At 30.2% G+C, this 16272-nt stretch overlaps 2 protein-coding genes across 2 annotated transcripts; one reads left to right on the top strand and one right to left on the bottom strand.

The window, feature by feature from the left end:
* Positions 1–1023: 1023 nt before the first annotated feature.
* LOC115882864 (craniofacial development protein 2-like) lies at positions 1024–2427 on the bottom strand. Its single transcript, XM_030901112.1, has one exon. It carries the CDS (start codon positions 2425–2427, stop codon positions 1024–1026), a length of 1404 nt encoding a protein of 467 aa, XP_030756972.1.
* Positions 2428–4275: 1848 nt separating this feature from the next.
* On the top strand, positions 4276–10626 carry LOC115882757. The gene is made up of 4 exons (XM_030900995.1): positions 4276–4564; positions 7077–7302; positions 10054–10144; positions 10318–10626. Exons 1-4 carry the CDS (start codon positions 4439–4441, stop codon positions 10550–10552), a joined length of 678 nt encoding a protein of 225 aa, XP_030756855.1. The 5' UTR covers positions 4276–4438; the 3' UTR covers positions 10553–10626.
* The last annotated feature ends 5646 nt before the right edge of the window (positions 10627–16272 follow it).

The raw sequence follows: 16272 nt of genomic DNA, 5'->3' as shown, positions 1-16272 counted from the left end.
TAGGGTTAATATTTGGGTTTTTGCTTATGACCATCATTTTAGTTTTCTGCGTGTTTATAGCAAGTCCCACTTCTTCACACTCTCGACTGACTCCTTCCAACAGGGTTTGAAGATCTTCTGCACTCTCCGCCATTATGGCAGTATCATCGGCGAATCTTAGGTTGTTAATCAATGTCCCTCCAATGTTTACTCCCTCAGGTCTCTCGTAAAGTGCTTTTTGAAATACAAACTGAGAGTATAGATTGAACAGTTGTGGTGATAGAACGCAGCCCTGGCGAACTCCTTTTTGAATCTCGACTTCATCAGTCTCGATGTCCCCAACTCGAACCACTGCCGTTTGATTGTAGTAGATATTTTTTATTAATTGTATATCACTTGGGTCCAATTTGATGCTCTTTAAGTTCTCTATAAGTTTGTCGTGTTGGACTTTATCAAAGGCCTTTTGAAAATCAATGAAACAGACATACACATCTTTATTGTATTCTCTACATTTCTGTAGCATTACTGTGATGGCAAATAAAGCCTCTCTAGTTCCCAGACCTTCTCTAAAGCCAAACTGCGTCTCATCCAGTTGTTCCTCGCATTTTCGATATATTCTCTGTTGGATTATCCTCAAGAGTACCTTCAGAGTATGACTCATCAAACTGATTAGCCGATACTCATCACAGGACTTGGGGTTGTTCTTTTTAGGCAGAGGGATGAAGACCGATTTAAGCCAGTCTTTTGGGATTTCTCCTGTTTCGTAAATTTTATTGAGCATTATTGTGAGTTGAGTTAAGTTTCTATCGTCTAAGGCCTTCAAGAATTCTATTGGTATATTATCAGGTCCGGTCGCTTTTCTGCTCTTTGATGTTTTTATAGCATACTCCACTTCTGATTTTAAAATACATAGCTGTTCCGCCTGGTTGCTCTCATCTCTGACGTCATCTCGTCTTGCTGCAAATAGATGTTCAATGTATTCCTTCCAAGTTTGTCTTTTGCCTTCTTCTGTTAACTGTATATCTCCCTGTGCGTTTCTTGTGATCATCGGTATTCTTTTTTTTTATTTCCAGTTAATTCCTTTAACTTTTTATGTAGATTAAAATAATCATGTTTATTGTTCAGTTGTTCCATTTCACGGCAATTCTCCTCCATCCATGTCTCTTTGGCTTTTCTTATGCGGTGTTCTATTTGTCTTTTTGATTGTTTATATTTTTGCGGGTCAGTGTTTTTGTATTTACGCTTTTCCTCTATAAGGTTTATGATTTCCTGTGTCATCCAGGGGTTTTTCGTATTATGTTCTCTTCTGCCTACAACTTGGTCCGCGGCAGTCAACATTGTAGATTTGATTTGGTCCCAGGCCATGTCGATATTTGTCGCTGATGCTTCCAAAAACTCACTTGCTATTGAGTCGTTAAACTCCTTCTGATACTGCTGTTGTTTGAGCTTTTCTGTGTTTATTATCTTCGGTTTTATTATCCTTTGCAGCTTCCTTAGTCTCACTTTTACGTTGGCTACAAGCAATTCGTGGTCAGTGTCCGCATCTGCACCTGGGTAGGTTTTAGCACTCTCAATGCTATTCCTAAACCGTCTGTTGACACAAATGAAATCAATTTGATTCCTTATGATCTTCTCTTTGCTACTTCTTGGTGATGTCCAAGTATAGAGTCGTCGAGGTGGTAGCTCATAAAAAGTATTCGCAATAACTAAATCTTTCTCCTGACAAAACTCTATGAGTCGTTCCCCTCTCTCATTCCTATCTCCCAGTCCGAAGCCACCAACAGTATTCTCGATCCTTCCCTTGCCAACCTTAGCGTTGAAATCCCCCATTATCACGTTAATTTCATGTTTCTTCAACTTTTTAGTTAGCTCGTTTAGGTCTGAGTAGAACTTCTCTATAGTTTCTTCATCGCTGTCGGCTGTGGGAGCATATACCTGTATCAGGTTGGTGTTTATAGGCTTTGTACGCAACTGGATCAGCATCATTCTTTCATTATAGGGCACGAAATTAGCAACATATTGTTTGAGTTCTTTTTTTATCATAATACCCACTCCATGTTGGTGTTCGCCGTTCTGACATCCAGAATAGTACAGTACCACATTATCGCTATTACATTCTCCAGCATTTGGCCATCTAACTTCGCTGAGACCAAGGACTTCTATGCCCATTCTGCGCATCTCAATAGCAACGGTTGTTAGCTTTCCAGTTTTATAGAGGGTCTTGATGTTCCACGTTGCAATGCGAGTTAAAGTCGTATTACTCCTGTTCTTCTTGTTACTCTTGTCAGTCTTTAAGATAGTTGCGTTCTTATTCGTTCTCCTGTCACGGGGATTTCTCTGGATGACGACCTGGGAGGCCCCGTGGTCTAATCGTGATATTCCTCCCCTGCCGGATCTTGGCTTCCGTATTCCATGATCAGTAACATCTCTCATTCTTGTACTTGACATAGTGGTTATACTAGGGATGCTTACTAGCCTTTAATACGGTGGTTTCCGTTGCCTTCCGTATCCTCATACCGTTGACATTGCTGTTCATCCGCCTTCGCGGTCGATTTCTCAACCCCAGGACAAGAGGTGCCCTTGCCTCAGCTGTTCCTCCGCCCTCTAAGAAAGAGGCCGTTGACAGCTTGGGGGGATAGCTTATTTCGGCTATCGTCGTTCGGTGCTTCATACTATCCCTCAAAAAGCAGGGTTGCCACTTTCGCCGGGTCCGCCGCATCGAAGATCTTCTTCTACGCCTTTACCGCCGGTGTGGGCTTCATCCGTAACCCTGGACAAGGGGCCCTCACAGGGTGCTATCAGCCGGAGCCAGCTGAACCCAGGTTTTTTTGCGAGGTGTTACTCCTCGATCCCTCCTCCTTCCTTGTCTCTTGCGTGACAAGGCCCCAGGCTTGGGACTGGTTTAGCGGAGTTTATAACAAATAAAGGGTGTGGGTAGTAGAAAGTACAAAAAGTGCTATTTTGAGCGGAAAACAAGAATTATAGGAAGAAGAGTTATTTACAAAAAGTTCTTAGCTTTTGAGTTATAACCAAAATACCACGAACAAATCAGATATGTTTTTATTTTATTTTGTTTAATATTCTTTCACGAAAAAATAGCACCCAGAAACACCCAGAAACATATAGAATAGAAGAAATCAAAACTATGACAAAGCTTTCGTGCCAAGGATTTTTTGAGCATAATTTCAGTAAGCTATAATAGGATATGTCTAGGATATAGTAGTGTTTATAATGTTTAGTCAGATATTTCTTCCCTATGTGGTGTGGTAATTGCTATTATTTTAATGTGGAAATTGATAGTATCGATTAATTATTGATCTGGTTATTCGTTACTACTTGTTTAGATTACTGTTTTTAAATATTTTAGTTACTGTCGTAGCGCCCCTCGCAAAAAGTAACGAATTAAAAAACCTTTTCACTAGTGAAATAAGAAAAGTGGGTTTCTATTTGAAAAAAATGTTTTATAATTTTTTAATCGCTCAATTCCATGACAGCTACGGCCAATATTATATGAGACTCGAATAATTTAATTTTTGAAATTTATAACAGTAATAATTTGTCGTTTAGGCTATTCAGTTTTTTTTAACTGGCAATTTTTTTCCTCCAAAAATTTTAAATATTTTTTTTTCTGAAAAACGGTTAATGTTAGATATAGTGTTTGATATGAAAATTCATAAAATTTTACAGAAAATTTAAATATGTTATAAAAAAATGGGGGTACCCATTTAAAATAAGATAGTTGCTGTCGACTTCCGGTATTTCCGGAAGTGTCGCCATATTGCAAATATTTTTAATCGATAGATCTCGGTGTGAAACAGTGATGTGCAAAATCTCCGATCTAGATATTGTAGTTTTCTAGAAACTTCTAATGTACGCTCAACCTGGGACACCCTGTATAAGGGTTTGTCGAAATATTTCAGTACGATTTTAATTAAAATCTTTAGAAGAGAACTTCGTTTTTTGCTGAAGGAATTTATATGTTTGAAAAGTAGAGGAAACTAACCAAATATGGAATACCATTTAGTTTTTGTGTCATACAGGGTGTTCCAATATTCCGTGGACATAAAACTACTATGTATTTTTGGAATCAAAATAAGTTCACTGGACACAATTTACCTCTATACAAAGATCTGCCAATTCTGAAAATATTTGGAATTGCACTTATTTCCAACTCACCCTGTATATCATCTTATAGTAGCTTCATATAATTTATGTTAAATAAAATTATTGTTATTCTCTGTATTATTTTTATAGTTTCGTTAGTATACATACCATATCACAATTCTCCTACATTTTGCGTGATAAAACAAGAAATATCATTGAAATTAAAATTGACTTCCCATTCACTCGTTAAAAATTGATAAAATATATGTGCTTCTAAAAACAACGCGAATATTTATAAATAAATATTAGAAATTAGTGATTTCTCGGTCTCTTATTTAGTTTTAAATTTTGAAAAATGAGGTTTTGTGGAATTCTTGTAGTGTTTATTTTAATAATGTGTGTAGGGTGCTTTAGAAAAAGGCCTGAGGACAAGACTAAGTGCCCTAAAGTGAAAGCAATTCGAAATTTTAATATAGAAGACGTAAGAACACCTTTTTTAAAACTACTTAGAATAACAGTTTTTAAGCTATGCAGTTCCAAAACTCATATTTATAGGGTTTTTCTAATGTGGAATAAAATCAATAAATCAGAAATATTTAGTTTTTCCTAAATTTAGTGGGTCGCGTCGATTAGTATTTAAATTCGCACTTTTTTATGTAATAAAATTTCATACAGCGTATTTCAAATTTTAGATATGATGTCATAAAAACTCAACATTGCTTTTAAATGTAACCTTAAATTTCTATAGCTAATCCTAAAGACAATTCTTATGCACTTTTATACCAGGCGTTTTTCAACAGTGGCGCACTCTTAGAACTTTTGTATTTGTATTTTTTGTTAAAAATAGTATATTGTTTTATTAGGAGTAAACATTATATAGTCTATAAAATGAATAACTTTGAATTTTGACCGTTATTTTTTACCAACATGGCAAATATAAAATCCCTCTATCCAAAAAGTTACTGATATTCTTTAAAATGAGTGCCTGAACGAATCAGATAGGTAACTCTTTTTAATTTCGTGAAATAAAAAAGGAAAATAATAAAACAAGTGACAGTTCTTCCTCTTCTTGCAAAAATCGACGCGAAATGTCATAATTGACAAAAGTAAAATGTCATCAGCTTTTGACATTTCTAAATATCAGACCAATGCAGTCTCTAATAGAACAGCCTGGGAGCGAGATTTATGACGTCACGCTAGTTAGATACCACTTATTAATAAATATGTTGTAGAATACATAGAAAACATAACTATTCCTCGTATTTTTGGTTTGTATTTTAAAAATGATATAGTTTACATGAAATATACATAATATACTTTTTTTAAGGTACATTAATAAATACAATATATATACCTATTTATAGTAATAAATACTTTGGCAAATAAACTATGAACCATACAAATGCAGCAAATGTTTTACAATATACAACTAATGAATAGGTACATAAGATAATGGGTAAAATGTAAAATATATTTTAAATTTTGGGATTTGAAAATCGATCTAATTTAACAAAAAACATTCAATATCTACTAATAGTGATGTATTATAATTTCCATTCACAAAATTTATATGTATATTTTGAAAGCATCAATGTTATCGAAAAATTATATTTGCAAATAATACAATATCATAGAAAAAAAGGCGTCAGCGATGGCTATGAAATAAAGATCGCTGTCATTTTATATGTGAAATTAATCTAAAATTTTTGATTTTCTTGGGATTTAGGTTCGGGAAAAACGCTAATTAAGTTTTCATTATTTTTTTTGGTTTAAAAAAAAAGTTATAGCTAACGTTTATAGCCTTCATCAGTGTTGTGTCATATGAAAAAAATAGTGTCGAATATAATCCAAAAAATTACATATACGAGGAATAATTATGTTTTCCATATATTCTACAACATATTTATTAATCCCTAGTATCTAACTAGCGTGACGTCATAAATCTCGCTCCGTGGCTGTTCTATTAGAGACGGCATTGCATCAGCATGGCCGCAAGTTGCTAACTTAATAAAATTAACAATAGGAAAGCCCGCGGTAACTGTCAAATTCAAAGTTATTCGTTTCACAGACTATAGGTACTTTTTATGACGAGGCTTTTATTTTGACAGTATGAAAAATTTAACCATATTTGATATTTAAAAACTATAAATGGAATTAACCATAATAATTTATACGGTATATAATATCAATGTATCTTGTATCCAAATATATTATCTACAGGGTGTCCTAATATTCCATCGACATGGAACTACTACGTGTTTTTGGAATCAAAATAAGACACAATCTACCTAAGTGCTTCGTTTGTCCTATAGAGCACATCAAACTCTAAAAAAATTAACACATTTTTTTAGATATTTTAAGAGCCGTTATTCTGATTTGAATGAAATGGCGGGTGCCTATGTTTTTCTAAGTGCCTAAACATTTGACTTTCACAAAAATTACGAAAAAGTATGGGAAGGGTGAAAACTACCCCCACCCCTACATAAATTTTAGTAGAAATATTATCTAACTCCACCGATGACCAAATTTGTTTTAGTAAAATGGTCCTTCGAGTATTATGTAGTAAATACCGGGAGGACCTGGTATTTACTTTAATAAAATATTTCTACTAAAATATATGTAGGGCTTTGGTTTGGGGGTTGATTTTTGTGAAAGTCAAATATAAAAGCGCTTAGCAAAACATAGGCACCCTAAATCTCATTCAAATCGGAATATCTAGTCTTAAAATATTTAAAAAAATGCGTAGATTTTTAAGTTTTATGGCTTCTAAGGGACCTTAATCTAACTAAGGGACCAACGAAGCACTTTTGTGTCTAACCAAACTTATTTTTAATCCAAAAATACGCGGCAGTTCTATGTCCACGGAATATTGCGACACCCTGTATAAGATGCAGGCGCAATAAACCGGTATCTAGGCGCTATTGCATATTGCACGCTACTGCCCAAAATACTAACATAACTTGTATTCTTGTTTGATTTTACTTCTTTTGCAGTTGTTAGGACAATGGTACGTCATTGAATACTACGCAAGTTCTGAAGAAGCTCTAGCCTACAGATGTATGAGGGCTGAGTTTACTATGTCGTCTCTGGAAGAAATAACCATGAATTTCACGTATAGCTTCACCGATGATCCCTTGAATGAACAACTCCTAGGCAACATAACTTGGATCATTCCAAACCCTATAGAACCCGCTCATTGGACTCATTCAGAGGATACTTGTAAGATAATGTCTTACATACATTACGTCGTTTTTAATTTTTAATATAATATTTTTTTTGTTGATATATTATATCAACAATGTTCCAAACACAGTGAATCAGAACCCAAAATATAATATGTATATTATATGTGTATATCTCTACAAAATTATTTTTTTGATATTATAATACAGTCATCAGACAAGTCTAGCGATAATTTTACAAAATCATAAATAAAATAAAATGGTAATTGTTTGGTAAACGGTTCTTCCCTTAGTTTAAAAAAAATATTTTTTTTTCCTTGTTTGCAAAGGTTAAAACTTTGTTTTAAAGGTAATCTGTAAAGGCTGTGGCTAAATCTTGATAAAATTTCTGTTTGAAATTTATCATTGATTATTTTGAGGCTGTAATAAATGATAAAAGCGAAGGTACTAACTTATAACGAAAGAAGAAACGAAATAAAATTTATGTTAGTGTTTGAATAGGTGAAAATTTTTTTTTTATTTAAAATTTTTACTATTTAAAAAAATCTAGGCAACATGTTTCGGGAATAACAATCCGATCTTTAGGCCCGGAAGCTAAAATGTTATAAGTAAAAAACAATCAAAGTCAAACATATTTGTCAAACGAACAGTAGTCAATAAGTAATAAAAGTATAAAATACTGGGAAAGTCAAAAAAGTTATAAGCGTGTTTCTGGGGTCGAAATATAATAACTAGCGATGGGAACTATCGAATGAATTAGACTATCGAATGGTTAATGAATGAATGATTTCAACTATCGAATGGTTTTATTCGAATAAAATCATTCATTCATTTGTAAACTAAAGCATATGTGACAACCTCGCCGTGCGACTAAATGGTTATCCTTGAGCCACGACTATCGAATGCTTTTGATAAATGAAATTTAGTATTCGTTTGAATTTTATATGCGTCAGTGCATTATTGGTTCTTCCAAATTTTTATAACTTCGCCGTATAAATACTGTGCTATTTTTGCGTTTATTAAAATAGTTAAAATACTAAAATAGTAGTTATTTTTTAATTTTATTTATTGACGATTGTGTGCATGTGCAGGTGGTCAAAATTTTTCCGATAATTTGTGTGGTTTTCCGTAGTCCGATCTTTCAATTATTTCATTTTATATGGTATATGGTCTATTTTTTAATGGGAAATTTTGAGAAGTAGCAATTTTTAAGAGAGATGAGATGAACTTACAATTAATTTTAAAAATACATATTTGTATTTTAGATGTTTTAATAATATGAATTAGTTGAACTTAATAATCATATTTAAGTAATATGGTTAAGTAAATGTGGTTATCGAACTCAAACTATGGGGTGAGAAAATTAAAATGAAAATTTTACACGTGCCAATTTAAAAAAAAAGTTAACGATGTTTGTATTTTGTTTATGCTAATTCTCTTACATGTAGTTTTTTGCGAAGAAATATTTCATTTATTTTTTAAAGTAAATGCCAGTAAAAGTAAATATAATTTTTAAAAAGTAATATAAAGCACCTAATATAAATAATTTTGATTTCTAATTTTTTATTTATATTTTCCTTCCATTACACCGCTTGCTTAGAAAATTAATAAATGTTTATATTTCATGATTTTAAAATTTGTTGTTAATATAACAAATTAGTTCTGTAATTATTATTATTTAATAAACCAACGTTGCCAAAAAATTTAGAGACTTTATTATTTTTAAATAGGATCTAATTAAAAAATTTTGACATCTGATTTGTTGTTTATATTTTGCTACTACTTAAAAAAAATATTTATATTAAATGATTTTAAATTTTGTTGTTAATAAGTATAACAAATTATTACTGCTATTATTATTTATTAAACCAGTCTTTGCTTAAAAACATTAAAAATAATTTTCCTACATCCAAAATAACAAGTATTATTGCAGTGTAACAACAGAATATTAATAAAAAAATGCAGAATATATAGACATACTATCCCTAACTAACTAAAGCCAAACAATAATATTCTTTGCTAATATCAACTAATACAAAAATATGGCAACAGCGCCCTTCATAATGTATTTTCTGTGTAAATACTAGCACCTCAATAAAAAAAATAATGTTTCCTTATCTATATATGACTCCGCAAAAAATCAAAGATGCCGGCTTCTTTCATAGCATTGCCACCGACCGCTGTCGGGTTTCTCGGAAAAAAACCTACGTCGCCGGGCGACAACTAAAATTCAGTTAATATTTTATTATAATCGATCCTGACGAAATGAATTTCATAAATGAATGGTTTTTGCTGCCGAATTACTAGAATACAATATTTCAAGGCAGATGACGGATCTATTCGATAATTTTTATTCGAATAGTTTTCAACGAATGTTTTCTTACTAACTATCGAATTATTCGAATGAATTGCAACTATCGAATGTTTCGATAGTATTCATTCGATAGTTCCCACTAAATAATAACCCTAAAAATTTTTGCATTTATTTAAGATTCACCCTGTATGGACTATAGTAAAATGTTAAAAGAAATACAGTTAGGGTTGGAACTTTTGGTGTTGAAAGAGCAAAATTCCAACACTTAATCACTAAACACAATACGCCAAAATCCTTTACTTGTAGATGACTAAAATTAAAATATTTATCAATAGTTTAGTTTTAATTATTTGTTGATGCTGCAAACATGGTTAGCGAAACGTGCCTCCAGTGTTGCAAGTATAGTATTTTGGTGTATTGTGGTGAATTAGTGATTTATTATACAGTAAAATGTTGTTTAATTGTCCTTTGCAGATGAAGGTGTGTATAACACATACGTCTTAGATTCAGACTATATTTCTTGGGCTTTACTTCTTCACTGTGCTGAGAAATCTAAAGTTCCAAGGTAGGTGCTAACTTAATTTTTATTATCGAAATTCAAATTTTTCATCATAAGAATGTTATGTTGTTGAGAACTTTAGCTTTTTCTTTGTCTAAAAAATTTAATTGATGAAATATTTATTTTATTTAACGAACCTGAATTTATTAAAGAAAAATAATAAAATTAATATTTTGTAGATATTTATCAAGCTTTATTATGAGCAGGGAGCCGACTTTAGGAATTAATGTCATATCATATCTAAGAGATAAACTTCCCAGATACGACATTGATCTGTCATACATGTTTAACATGACACAACATGATTGTAATGCTACAACTTTGGACAGTATTTCACCAGCCATTCTATTGAACTTGGACAGACCAAAAGAAATAGGAACAAGACGGCATCCTATGAAACACTTCCATGGATAAAAATAATTATGTTTACGTATTTTATGTAGATGTATTATGGTTTTATACTTAATAAATATAATTTTTTAAACATATTTAATGACATTCTCTTTCTTTTATTAATTTTTTATCTATTTTATATTTGACAGAAATATTAATGTCTTTGATACTTTTGTATTGTACAGGGTGTCCCATTTTCGTTGAAATCATACGGTATCTCCGTTATTCGTGAAGATAGAAGGGTGCGGTTTGCACAAACCTGTGCCACTTTTTTGTCAAACGGAAGATGCCGTAAACGAAATTTTCATAGCCCCCTTCGTTTCTGAGCTACAGGGTCTTTTTGAAAATTTTGATATTTGAGACAGCCCTTGTATGTCTGTTATTGTTAAAGGTATCGAGACGGTGAAAAACTGTTTTTAAAGATATGAACTCAAGTTACGTTTTCTTAAATGGAACACACTGTATATTTTTAAATTATATGATCTGGCTTGCCATAAGCTTCTCAAAAATATATATCACTCTATATTTATTTTCACTATTTACTGCAATATTTAAAAAAATATATTATAGAAACATATTTATTAGTAGGCCATGGGAGGGATATATAATGAAAGAAACTAACGAATTATTAAAAGTATACTACTATCTGTCTCTTCTTTTATTTTGAGAGCCACTAATAAATTCCTTATATATTAGGAAAACGTAACTCTCTACCGCTATTTGTAAATCTTGGAAGCTATCGTATCGGAATTTTTAAATATTCCTTTAGCTAATTTACGTAAAATATACTTTCAGCAAGATGGCCCTCCCTCACAACTTAACTTACAACAAAAATATTAGAATTTAGGACAAGGACCAAAGCAAAGGTGTGGTTTTGACGTAAACAATACGAAAAAAGGTTAGTGTCTTTTTCAAAAGCGAATATCTCCAAAAAGAATAAAGCTATTGAGATAAACCAAAAAACAAACTATCAAGAAAAGATACACCTAATGATAAAATAATTTCTAAATCCCATGCTTTATTAACGTACTCCACAGGGTGTTTCAAACTTTTGCCAAAATATCAACATTTAGTTTTCCCTCATATAATTGACAGATGGCAACTTTCATTTTTAATTTAAAAACAGACACTAAAAAGTAAAATAACTTAGCTACAAATTGCTTACAAAATCATCAAAATCGGTCCACTAGAACGCAATATATAAAACTTTAAAATACATGAAAATTTTAAGTTGCCCGTTCTTCGTGCCGGTGAGGGTATCTTTACAAAATGGTGAATGAAAATAATATACCAGTTTTCAAATTAAATAAATAATAAAAAAAACTCCACCATTTTGTCATGGTGATCAAGCCACATTTTGAGTAAATTTTTAGCTGTATATTTATATCGTTTTTTTAATTAAACAATATAATTTAATACAATTTTTTAATTTTCGATATTTTACACTATTTTTTCTAACAAATTTCTTAACTTTAAATTAATTGTTTTATCCGTCGTTTGACTTTTTTTGTTATTTTATTATTTTTTTTTGTTTTTTTTTAATCGAATTAATTGACTGATTCTTAAATTTCGTAATTAGCTAAAATATAATTTTTATTTTATTTTATTTTACAATTTCTTTGTATTATTTTCATTTTAACTACGCGCATTTTCTATATAAATAACCAGATATTTTAAATTGTAAATGTAAATTGTAATTAAAAAAACATTTTTACACAAGATGTTTTCTTTTTGAAGAAGTAAATTTAATTAATCTTGACAAATTGGTGAAAGTATGATAACTTTTAATCACAAAAAATAGTAAGCCAGTAGTTTAATTCTTGGGTTTTAATCATTTTGTGACCATTCTCTTGAAGAATTAAGAACTATTGTACAGGGTGGGTCAAATTCGACGCTTTTAAATGGAAACACCCTTTTCTATAGGAGATAGAGAAAAACTAATATCGGTGTCTGGAGCTCAATTTTTGTCAAAAACATGATGGTGAAAACCGCATATCGATATCTGTTACCGTTTCGGAGTTACGGGGTGTTTTTCAAAAATATGCATTTTTCCAAAGCACCTTTATTTTTTTTCCAAAGCACCTTTTTTACGTAGAATTTAATGGTTTAAGTATAATTTTTAATTAATTTAATTAATAATTTAAGAATTATCAACAGAAAATTTGATTTTTTATATGGGACACCCTGTATATTTTTAATTTATTGAAAAGAATTTAAAATTACCTTTCCGAAAATATAACACACTTGATATTTTGCTCGATTCCTCTTCAAGATATTGAGTATATAAAAATTCGCCCGCTTTAAATAAGTAGGCTTTGAACGGCACCGGCTGTAATGCAAAAAAATTCTAGCTGTGAGCATCAATTAAAACGAAAATAATATTTGCTATGAGAGACGCAGAATTTTATAACAATTTAAAATATATTTAACCAACATCAACACATTTAAACTATATCTAATAACAATAAAAATAAATAGCAAACCAAGACATGAGATTTTGCTACAGGTGTTCGACATATCAACCGACGTCTATTATGGACAGACGGGGCAGTTTTTGAACATTTCTCGCGGAATTCATTAACTCAGTGGGGGTGAAAGATACCCTCTCATGACTGCTAAGTATTTCTAATTCTTGTCTAGATTGGAAGAACAAGGAACATTTATTCTTTCGCAAATATATCCATAGGATTAAATCCATGCGCACTAAGTCAGGCGGCTTCGACGGCCAACGGCTGGGATCTTGGTTAGCTATTTAATTATTCTTGAAATTGGCTGCAAAAATTTGCTGACAACTTCAGCGTTCAGAGCATGTTCAGAGGCGGTGAGTCGTCTTGCTGAAAAAATATGTTTTCGAGTTCCATTAAGGGCATTTCATCAATAAGGGGTTCAAAGCCTACTAGTTAAAAGTGGCGAACTTTGAAAAATTCTGTATTTCGAAGGGGATTATAACAAAATATCAAATTTTGCTAAATTTTTTTTGCAATTTAAGAGTAATTTTAAATTTTTTCTTTTCAGTTAATTAAAAATATAGAGGTGTCCCAAATAAAAATCAAATTTTCTGTTGATAACTCTTAAATTATTAATTTTAAAAATTATAATTTAAACCATTAAATTCTACGTAAAAAGGTGCTTTGGAAATGTTTTTATAGAAATACAAAATTTTCCATATTAAAAGAGTTACAGCGATTTGTTAAAAATGGACATTTTTGAAAAACACCCCGTAACTCCGAAACGGTAACAGATATTGATGTGCGGTTTTCACCATCATGTTTTTGAAGAAAATTGAGCTCCAGACACCGATATTAGTTTTCGTCTATCTTCTATAGAAAAGGGTGTTTCCATATAAAAGCTTCGAATTTGACCCACCCTGTACATTGTACTATACTGTCTTTGTATATGCATTAAAAAATTTAAACAAGGATACTGTTTTTCATATTTTCTATCATATTCTCTAACATTAACCTAGTAAATAACACGAAGAAATAAAATGCAACATTTCTTTTTAGAACTTTATTTTGTAAAGACAAAAATATGACATAAACTATATATAATAAAATTACCTTATCTTAACCTATATATAAACATATACAATGATTTTAAAAACATATTCTCCTTATTTTATGTTCAACCTTAAAATATGCTTTCGTTTATCTATTAAAGTTATCCTTACTTCAAAATACAATAAAAATCTATCTATTTACAAACAATAATATTCAACATTTATCACCAATATCTTCATCAACTTGTTCTCTTTCATTAATTTCATTAACATTTATTTTTTACACCAAAAATTTTATCGAAAAAACGTTTTTTTCGAAAAATTTTCTCTCTACATAAACATTTAAAACATTTTTTATTTTCACATAGATGGTAATGGACATTTAGTGTTATTAACATTTCTTAATGTTTGTATATTATATATAATAACGACAATTTCTTTATATTTAGGGGTTCAGAAATAAAATAAAAAATGTTTGTAACCAGGATATTTTTCTTTTTTCGAAATTTTTGAGTATTTTTAACAGTATCACTATTAGAACTAAAACTAGAAATCTTTCCAATATAAAAAACTTTAAAGGTATAGGTATAAATTTTATATCTATATAAGAAATATTGTACATTTATTTTTTGTCTAATTTGTTGTAACAGGTTATAGGTAATTGAATACATGTTTTCCATATATACCTGAAGGTCATTTGAACTATTATTTTTAAGCAAATTCCAAAAGACACTGATTTTAGGTACATTAATATTATTTTTATCCCAAATCAAATAAAAATATAAAACAAATCTACAATTATTATTAGAAAATTTACAGCATCACAATAATTAAAAATATTTTTTTTTCCAAAAGAAAAATTTAAATTTAAATAAATACTATACAAAAATTGTACAATTACAAGTATATTTATAAAAAAAAACTAAAAAGAATCGTATTAATAAACATCCGTAATATACAGTGCGTTCAGAAAATAAAAATAAAATTTTGTCAATTTTTGATTTATTTTAAAATTTTATTTTCAGACATAGTAAAAAAGTAGCTTATAGTTTGGATAAATCCAAATACTTTAATTAATTAGAATTCCAACAAATATTTCACTTTCTGAACTAAGTACATTGGAGATCAAAAAAATGCGCAAAAGACAATTTAGTCAGTCAAATATGTGTTATAAATTTTATAAAAATTATTTTGGTTTATTTTTAAAAGTAATTTTAATACAACACAGTAATTTGACAGATAAATATGCTTTTACTAGAAAAAATAGTACACAGGATGAGAAAAAAATATGTTGTATATCATAAATACCATTCTTCTTTTTCTTATAGGCACTTTCTTACAAGTCACAGTCAACATTCATTTGGAATTTTGTGCTACAAAACGTTTTTTAGTGTTTTAATATACCAGCCGTCCCAAAAATACCTATATGGACAAGTTTTCATATTTAAAACACTTTTATATATAATCTCAATAGTTTTAAAATATATACAGGGTATAAAGCAGTTCTCAATAAAATTCTATATTTTCTCTATAAGAAATATTTTTAAAATACCCTGTATATTATAAGTAGTAGGTTTTGATATGAGGTTTTGTGCGGTGTGAGCATAATTTTAACGTACTTTTTGTATAGTTGAATAATTTATATCATTAAAACTATATTGCACTTGATTTGCTTCTCATATAATAAAAACAAGCAATTTTAAAATAAAAAAAAAAGTTTAAAAAAATAAACCAAAACCTTTCATGCCAAAATATTGAAACTTTAATTATTATTATTGTGTTTATTATTACAAAAGAAACAAACTTCAAATCGGCCTTACACATTTTAAAAAAATTGTTTATACCATTCATTATTATTAGTTATCGTATAATAATTAAGTTCTGTTCAATTTAAAACAAACAAAAAATCACTTACATTAAGGACCACAACCGTTTTTAGTTTATATATTTTAATCATATCTCGATATTGAGGGTCTCTTTAACCAACTGGATCTTCACAACCAATAAGAACTTGAGTCACAACAGTATATTGTTCAGAGATCAGCCGTAAGCAAAACATTTCACAGTCTACATTATTCCTTGCTAATTAATTTTAATTAGTTAGCTAAATTTTATTTCAAACTATTATTTTTTAATTTACGCAAATTAGCTATAAGTAGCTAATTAAAATAATTAGCCACAAATAGCTAATTATTTTAATGAAATATCTCTAATTAACTAGCTATTTGAATTACGTGGAAAC

The sequence above is a fragment of the Sitophilus oryzae genome, unplaced genomic scaffold (genome assembly GCF_002938485.1).
Source record: "Sitophilus oryzae breed Bouriz unplaced genomic scaffold, Soryzae_2.0 scaffold_179_pilon_pilon, whole genome shotgun sequence".
Taxonomy (NCBI): domain Eukaryota; kingdom Metazoa; phylum Arthropoda; class Insecta; order Coleoptera; family Curculionidae; genus Sitophilus; species Sitophilus oryzae.
Note: the sequence above shows the minus strand (reverse complement) of the source record. Positions and strands in the feature narration are given on the sequence as shown.